Here is an 8621-nt window from a genome sequence, read left to right on the forward strand (position 1 = left end):
CAAAATAAGAATTATTTTCAGCTAATTTCAGTGCCTCTCCGAGAGACAACATAAATAAGAATGAATCAAAACGCCTCATTAGCTGAACAACTGTTGGTTAGGATAGACGCTAGCTGCATGGCTGTGCTCAGAGAAGCCTCTAGTCTCCACCTAGTTCATGTCAGATTTAATCCAGCTAAAACTATGTAATTTAATCTACACGAGTAGAACATCTTGTCAACCGTGTTCATCTACGGGTTTTTTTTTTAAGTTATTTTTTTGGGCTTTTTGCCTTTGTTAGATAGGACAGTCAAAAGAGAGACAGGAAAATGGAGGAGATTGCAGCAAAGGGCCATGCGCAGGATTTAAACCCACGCCCACGGGTCAACCAGTTCAACCAGGTGAGCTAAAGCAGCAGCCCTTCATCTACTTTTCTGAAGGTAAAATCATTATCGTCATTGATAATCCAGTAACTGTGCAGCCCTGCAACTGACAGTGCATTTCATTTTTGCAACCAAATCTTTCTTTCTTCAGTGTCTCTACTTCTTTTGCATGAAAAGCCAGCATCCATCCATCCATCCATCCATTATCTATACATCGCTTAATCGTCACTAGGTTCGCGGGGGGGCTGGAGCCTATCCCAGTCAACTTAGGGTGAAGGCAGGGGACACCCTGGACAGGTCGCCAGTCTATCACAGGGCTACACTTAGAGACAGACAACCAAGCACACTCACATTCACACCTACGGACAATTTAGAATCACCAATTAACCTCAACATGTTTTTGGACTGTGGGAGGAAGCCGGAGAACCCGGAGAGAACCCACGCTGCACGGGGAGAACATGCAAACTCCACGCAGAAAGATCCCGGTGCCCCCACCGGGATGCAAACCGGCAACCTTCTTGCTGCGAGGCAACAGTGCTACCAACTGCGCCACCCTGCAGCCCAGAAGCCAGCATGTTAATCAAAAAAGAAGAAGAAAAAAAAACAAAAACTCAGTGTATCCAAGCACCCTGAAATCAGAGTAAACGATGCTCTATTAGACAGATTTCTCTTGGAAAACGAGAACCATGTGAGTTTTCTTTTTGTGTTAAGTGACAAAAAAGTTCTAGCCTGATGTGTTTGAGTGCACACTGCACTTTTGGCAATTTGACAAGTGCCACACTGACTTTTTTTATTTATTTTTTTGGCATTTTTGCCTTTATTTGAAAGTGCAGTTCGAGAGAGACAGGAAAGTGGGGGAGAACAACGGGGGAAGGACCTGCAGAAAAGGGCCATAAGCAGGATTCGAACTCATGGGGACTACAGCCCCTGTACATGGGTTGCCAGCTCAACCAGGTGAGCTATAGCAGCGCCCCACACTAATTTGTTGATGCTGAAATGATACATCATGCAGCCCAGTTGAAGAATGTGTGAGATAAAAAATATCTCATATCGATTTTGATCCTTTCATTTAAACTGTTGATCATGAGTCTGAGTGTTACTAGGGTGCTTTAAGATCTGGTGTCTGGTAAGTTTTACATACACAGAATGAATGAGCTGATCCTGTTTTATGCTTTGCAACCATTTATTCAAGTCAGTTGCAGACCACATGGTGAGGCAACACATGTGAATGTCTTTAAAAATGAGGTTCCATGAGAACAGAATTGCAGAAGCTCAAGCCTCTTGCTTGCACATCTGAACAGAAACATAAGGAGGCAGCAGGCTTTTCTTTTTCAAGTCTCTCATAAAAACTGTGCTGTCCATGACTGAAGGCTTGTCATTTGTTTGGCAGTTCCTTGCTGGTGTTCCTTGGGGTGGGTGAGGAGCAGGGAGGAATGGGGGTGAGGCGGTCACTGTGGAGGGAGAGGTATCCCCCGGGGGTCGGTGACCTGACCCTCCTGCAGGTTCTTCACCAGCTGGGCCAGCCAGCGTTTGGTGGTGGTGTCATCCTTCAGGACCTGAGCGAAGGTGGTGTCTTTGAGCTGGTCGGGGAGGCACTGTCGCAGAGCTTCTCTGGCTCTGCTCAACATTAAACACACAGGTTACGTATAGACACACTGACTGAATCAGTTTTACACACATGTATACACAAATATATACTTCCTATCACTGTTACTAGTCTGGACAGCTGAATATGATTCTAACTTTGGAAAGTATCTCGGCCTCTGCCAAAGAATGCTTAGGTAAGAAACTAAACCACAAGATGCAAAACATGATGCATGAAAACTCTGCTGCCATTGGAAAGTTTTTCAAAGTATATATATCTAAGTGCAGACCATTAATCATGTTTGCATCATTTGGACAATGACTTCTTCATGGCAGCATTGGACTGTATGTTTCTGAATCTGAAAACCTGCAGGAGGGTTTAAAAGTGACATGCCATCTTTAAAAATCCATTTCTCAGAGCCCGAAAACTGTAACAACAGAAAGAATTATCAGCTTTTTAACTTAACAGTCGTTGAACTACTCATCTGTTGAGAAACTTGACCAAAGCTAAGCTTAAAATTGTGATATTTCAGCAAAATCACTTTATTCTACACATTACATATTCTAGTCACGTCACAAAAAGTTAGGAACTTCTCAGCTGAACTGCAGGCTGTGTTCAGGTTTTGTCAGCTTTTTGCAAAATAAATAATCAGATTTTTGATTTATGCCATTGTTACTGTGTAAAACAAACTACACTTTTGTCCATACAAGTTTTTTTTCAGTTTGGTGTTAGTGACAAACCAGATCAGCTCCCGTCTGTCAGACAACATGCTGGGTGTTGTTTCCGATCTAAACGGATGAGTGTTTTTAACAATCTAAATACCTGGAGTTGTCAGAGAGCCTTAAGTAACATCGCACTACATGCTTGAGGAGGCGAGCTGATGGCTCTTTGGAGAGCTGGAGGACCATTTTACCCTGAAACACAAGAACAGACCGTGAGATGAAGAACAAGCATCTAGTGCAGGGGTGTCAAACTCTGGCCCGCCGGCCAAATTTGGCCCTCTTTGAAATTATACTTGGCCCGCGAGACAATACCAAATGACTACTAGAGCTGCCCCCGGTATTATACTGTACAGCGCATTCACCGCTAATACTACAAATCCCATAATGCCCTGTTGTTGTTTTGGCACGTCAATCAGGACAAGACCCAGAAACTCCCTCTCCTCTGTGACAGTAGGCATAGCGACTTCACACTACAACTGTGCCACTGATGTGTTTTTTTTTATTTATAATTTGATTTTGCATGTCTCCACTATTAAGTTATATATAAGCGTTGCTTGTTCCATATTCAATGTTAAAGCAAAATTTGTTTCGGTCCATATTAAAAGTTCATTTGTTCAATGTTGGCCCGCGACTTTGTTCAGGTTTTAAATATTGGCCCACTGTGTTTTTGAGATTGACACCCCTGATCTAGTGTATCTAACATTGACAATATTAAAGGATATGAAGAACTCACTAGAATCATGGCAACGTGGGAGAAGCGCTCATATGTTTGGCAGATGTATGCCAGCCCCGTGTCATCAAGGAGAATCTTCTGTAGGATGAAGGTAGCAACCTAGAAAACAATTATTTCAGATCCTTTCAATTACTTTCTCTTTTCTCCTGAGCTACAAATAGCTTTTCTCTGTTTATCTCAGAACAGAAAATGTTACAGTACAACCTGTGATTTATGAAGTAACACAGATTAAACTTCTTTCCTCTCTGTCTTTGTGGATTCACTGGAAAACTAGCATGTATTTCAAACCACTTGATCAGCCTTGAATTCAACGGTACCGTCGGGACAAAGTACCGTTTTGGAGAGTTCACTTCCAGACTCCATGATGCGAAGGCACAAAGGAATTATCTCTGTTGTCAACAGAAAGTTGATCACCTCCTGCTCATCTGTTTTCACCAAAGCACCTGGACAAGAATGAAACATGGAAATAATGGCCGCAAGTTAATATGCAGTCTGAATGTGCTGTGTTTGAGTTGTTGTTTCATATTTGTTCCGTTGTCTGACAACAGAAAAAGAAAAACATATAAATGAGAACAGTTTCATTGAAAATTCTGTTGTATTAAATTGTAGAATAAATGAGCACAGAGCAGGAGAGAAGCAACAGATGTAATGGACAGGATTGTGAAAATGCTCAACTCAACAACAATTTCTTTCCTCAGTTTTCACTTTAAAATGGACTAAAATTCAAAGAGTGGGAACCCATCTAGTTGGGTAGCGCTAGAGGAATGGCAGTAGAAAACATCAAGTGTTTAACAGACAATTCTAAGTTTTTAAGACATACATGTTTCAATAATGATTTTCACCGTAACAGATCCTACACATTGTAATTACAAATCTTTATTTTTTTTACCTATGACTCCTAAGCTGGTGAGGCGGAGGTACTCGAACGGCCGTGTTTTGCTGACTGTGTGTAAGAACGGGTAGAGGAACAGTGGGATGTGTGCAGCCAGGAAAGCTGACCTGCAAAGGACAAAACTTCACCGTGAGCAACAAAAGTCAACAATCCCCTGCTGCTAAAGCTCCATCACTATTTCATGGGGATGTTCCGATCAGGTTTTTGTGGGCCCGATCCAACTGATCCCTCAACGATGGAGATCTGCGTCAGTCACAACATGTCCAGCCTGATACTTTTCTTCAACAGGATGTAGAGGGTAGAGAGAAACGAAACTTTTTGCAAGTTTAGACATTGCAATTTCAACAATACAACAAACTTTATCTATCAACTAATTCATCTACTATTTTACTGATGAATGAATTGATGTAAATCATTAACGTTCCTTAAAAAAAACCATCCATCCATCCATCAAGCCATTATCTATACACCGCTTAATCGTCACTAGGGTCACGGGGGGCTGGAGTCTATCCCAGCTGACTCAGGGCGAAGGCTGGGGACACCCTGGACAGGTCACCAGTCTATCACAGGGCTACACTTAGAGACAGACAACCAAGCACACTCACATTCACACCTACGGACAATTTAGAATCACCAAAATAACCTCAACATGTTTTTGGACTATGGGAGGAAGCCGGAGAACCCACGCTGCACGGGGAGAACATGCAAACTCCACGCTGAAAGATCTGGGGTGTCCTCACCGGGACGTGAACCAGCGACCTTCTTGCTGCGAGGCAACAGTGCTAACCACCGATCCACCTTGCAGCGCAAAGTAACCACTTAATTGCATTTATGGGAAACTATGTCACTATGTAATGCAGCACAGTATAATGTGTAAACAAGTGTTTATGCATGAATTTGCAAAACTGTAGAGATAATCTGGAATCTCCAACATGATAAAACAGTGTTGAATAGCATGTGTTTCTCTTCAGGTGTTGTGATAAGTACAAAAAATGACTAAGTACCATAAATCGCTCATGAGTAAAGAATTCAGTTACCTTGTTTCTGGATGGGAGGCTACACACTGGAGGAGAGCGAGAGCATTACAGACTCTGTTGGACTGGTGTGCTGTCAGGGTGGGGGGGTTGATTGATGGGTAGATGTTAACGATTTCCTGGAATAACAGGGTTGCAAATACAGGTTCGTTTTTTTTGTTGTTTTTTTTGGATACATTGGAGAATAAAGTCGTTTTCACACATGGGATGTGTAACATTGCTGCTTCATTAATCAGTTGAAGGAATGATATCCTGTGTTTTATAGATAGACCACTGTAATATTAATGTTCCTCATGGCTTCATCAGATGGAGTGATAGAGTGAGCCACAACATGCATATAATCTTTGTCAGACATGCAAGATTGGACAGAACATCAAGTTATATGTAACACAAAATAATGAAACTAAGGACTAATTCATTATAATTTATCATTAGACGTAAGTAATTGATTTATTGCTGTTGTTTTAAGTGTGTAAATCTGCACTTTTCTAATAAATTATTTAATAAACGTAGAGAAAAAAATAATCTTTAGCTTGGGTTAACGTTTCGTCAAAACCCAGATTAGATCCATGACTGGTATCTCTCATTAATCTAACCTGACTCTGCCTTCACTGCAGTAAAACTTTACTTCTACAGACATTTCAGTGTGTAATTAATGTGCAATTGTAGAGCAAAGTGAATGAGGGATTCTGGCAACAAACTGCAATTTTTTTGTGTGCTCTCTGTGAGAAGTTTGTTGCTCGGCCGTATCTGTCTGTTAATGTTGCTGGGTGCAGTTTAGATTTGTGCTGTTTTGAAAGCAATGTAGAAATGTTTCAATGTACTGACTGCGACCACGAGCTTTACGATAAAGTGATACTTATTCAGACATGTAGCTGGCATGTTCGGATGCCATCAGATTAATTGAACATAGTGCATGTCTGAAAGGAGATGAATTCTTCAAGTGCAAAATAATCTGAGGTGCTTCAACCGTAGTCTTTTAGTGCATCCTTTGTCCACCCTGTTACCTACAAACTTGTGGAAAACCTTCCCCTCCTCACCTGCAGCAGGGCTGCTATGGTTCCACAGGAGTGCCACAACATGGGAGCCAGGTCTGGTACGGACTCCCTCTTCTTGCTGAGCTCCAGGAGCGCGTTCTCCCTGGTCTCTGGACTGGACAGCTCATTGATCCACTGGTAGATCTTCTCTCTGTCCACTTGTGCCAGTGCTGTGGTCACAGCCTGGAAATAACACAGATAATGTAGCAGCAGCTCTGCCAGTTCTGTTGCAAATTGAAAATGCAGCTCTTTAGAAAACTTTGAACATGTGACATCACAGTGAACATCAGTTTGCTTGTTTTCTTGTGTAATCTGTGAAATTACATCAAGGGGGAGGAGAGTGGGTTAGCAAGTGTTCACTGTAAATGAATATGTAATGCGAATTGTACTGGACTCCAAATGAAGAGTGGCATAGAAAGCTACCTCCACTCTAGTGGCAGGAGAATGCATTCTAGCTTAGCATCATGTAGCACCGCTCATCATATGACTCTAATTGTGACATGAACAGGCTGCTCTGCAGGTTAGCTCCGGCGAACTAGCTCATTTGAAAGTTAGCAGTCGTGTTTACTTACTGCTCCTGCAGCCAACATTCTGTGCAGCCGGTGGATTTGATCCAGTAAGGCCTTTCAAAAGCCTACGCTACAATTTCTAAAATACTTTAAAGAGCTGAAACAGAATTATTCTGTTAAAACACCGCTAATATGAGGCTACATTAGCATCAGTGTTGTGTCAACCGGCGGCTCTTCTTCTTCTACGAGTCGGTTCGTTACCGCCACCTGCTGGTGTGGAGACGGAACGGAAAATATTAGTTTAAAAAAAAACAAAAAAACTTTTTGATTAAAAAAAAAAAAAAAAAAGTCAGTCTTACATACAGAAAATTGATTCTATAACACTCAATGTGAATTATGTAATAATACATGAAGTTGTTATTTTATTTTTCTACCAGTGTAGCATCATATTCTCTGCTGTTTCTGTGTAACCACAATAAAACATAAAAAATAAAGAAAAGAAAAGAAGTTCAAAATGGTGATACAGTCTAAAATTGTGGAAAATAACAACCTCATAAAAATAGAGCAATTTTCTATAACTAAAATACATTCTCTGGCCTTAATTTTACATGAGATTGTGTTTTTGTTTTTTAATGTTCAATGAAATATATTTCATGTGTAAAAGCAAGAAAACAATTAAATGACCTTCACATCTTTGTTGTTAAAAAAATCCCCAAAACCTTTGTATCTACACAAAATGTCTACAATTTAACAAACACATCTATGTAACATTCCAAAACAAGTCTTTATTTATTTAATTGTCACTAATTCTATTTATTTTTAGAAATACATTTATGATATCAAACTTGAATTTAAGCATTTTATCTATTTCAAAAAAGGAAATATTTGTGAAATTACAATACATTTGCAAATACATCTAAACAGAAATGTTGTGGTTATTCACAGTAACAGGTTTTTATTCTTATTTTAGTTCACAATTTTATTGATATCATGTATTTCAAAAATATTGAAAAAATGTGTAAAATAATAAAGAAAAATTCATTCAAAATTGCAGATTTTTTTTCAATTAACTAAATTCACTCTGCTCTAATTAGCAGTATAATAAATGCAAAATTATTCAAAGGACTTTGCTTACACTTCGTTTTAGTTCATTTCCTATAAACACTTCAAATGCAAAAAGATTGTCTTGATTTTCTGCTCCAGAAATGTGCACATTGATGGTTCTGACTAAAATAAGCTTTTTGAGTTTTTAAGTTTGTCTGTGACGTACTTTGCGTTTCACTCTACAGGTTTGTTGGGAAGCTGTCTCCACACATCCATCCATCTATTATCTATACACCGCTTAATCCTCACTAGGGTCGCGGGGGGGCTGGAGTCTATCCCAGCCGACTTAGGGTGAAGGCAGGGGACACCCTGGACAGGTCAGAATGAGGGAAGGACCTGCAGCAAAGAGCCACGAGCCGGACTCGAACCCATGACCTCTGCATCAGGGACTGCAGCCCTGTACATGGGTCACCTGCTGTCTCCACACAATATTTGAACGATCTATTTACATTGCCTGTGTTTATATTCAAAGTTTTATTAGCAGTATGCATGTGAGTGGTTGTAACAGCGCTGAAGGTCCAGCAGAGGACGGCAAGGCTGCATCAGTAGTAGCCTGCAAACTCAGTCACAGTGACAATTTTAAAAGTCAGGATTGTAAATGTGTTAAGTGGTGCAGCACATCTGCATGCAACAGTAAATAAAT

At 40.5% G+C, this 8621-nt stretch overlaps 1 protein-coding gene across 1 annotated transcript; it reads right to left on the reverse strand.

Moving 5' to 3' along the window:
• Positions 1-1526: 1526 nt before the first annotated feature.
• On the reverse strand, positions 1527-7112 carry LOC103363318 (cell differentiation protein RCD1 homolog). The gene is made up of 8 exons (XM_008290023.1): positions 6938-7112; positions 6369-6548; positions 5332-5447; positions 4292-4401; positions 3736-3845; positions 3403-3501; positions 2770-2861; positions 1527-1979 (listed from the first exon to the last, which is right to left on the reverse strand). The coding sequence occupies exons 1-8, from the start codon at positions 6953-6955 to the stop codon at positions 1811-1813; spliced, it is 894 nt and encodes a 297-aa protein (XP_008288245.1). The 5' UTR covers positions 6956-7112; the 3' UTR covers positions 1527-1810.
• Between the last annotated feature and the right edge of the window lie 1509 nt (positions 7113-8621).

This window comes from Stegastes partitus, unplaced genomic scaffold (genome assembly GCF_000690725.1).
Source record: "Stegastes partitus isolate 25-593 unplaced genomic scaffold, Stegastes_partitus-1.0.2 Scaffold652, whole genome shotgun sequence".
Taxonomy (NCBI): Eukaryota; Metazoa; Chordata; class Actinopteri; family Pomacentridae; genus Stegastes; species Stegastes partitus.

Bases quoted from the DNA above. Each gene is read 5' to 3' on its own strand.
- LOC103363318 (XM_008290023.1), bottom strand. The intron at 4,402-5,331 runs GTAACTGAATTC...TGTCCTTTGCAG, and splicing joins GCCTCCCATCCAGAAACAAG to GTCAGCTTTCCTGGCTGCAC. The intron at 2,862-3,402 runs GTGAGTTCTTCA...CTTGTGTTTCAG, and splicing joins CCCACGTTGCCATGATTCTA to GGTAAAATGGTCCTCCAGCT.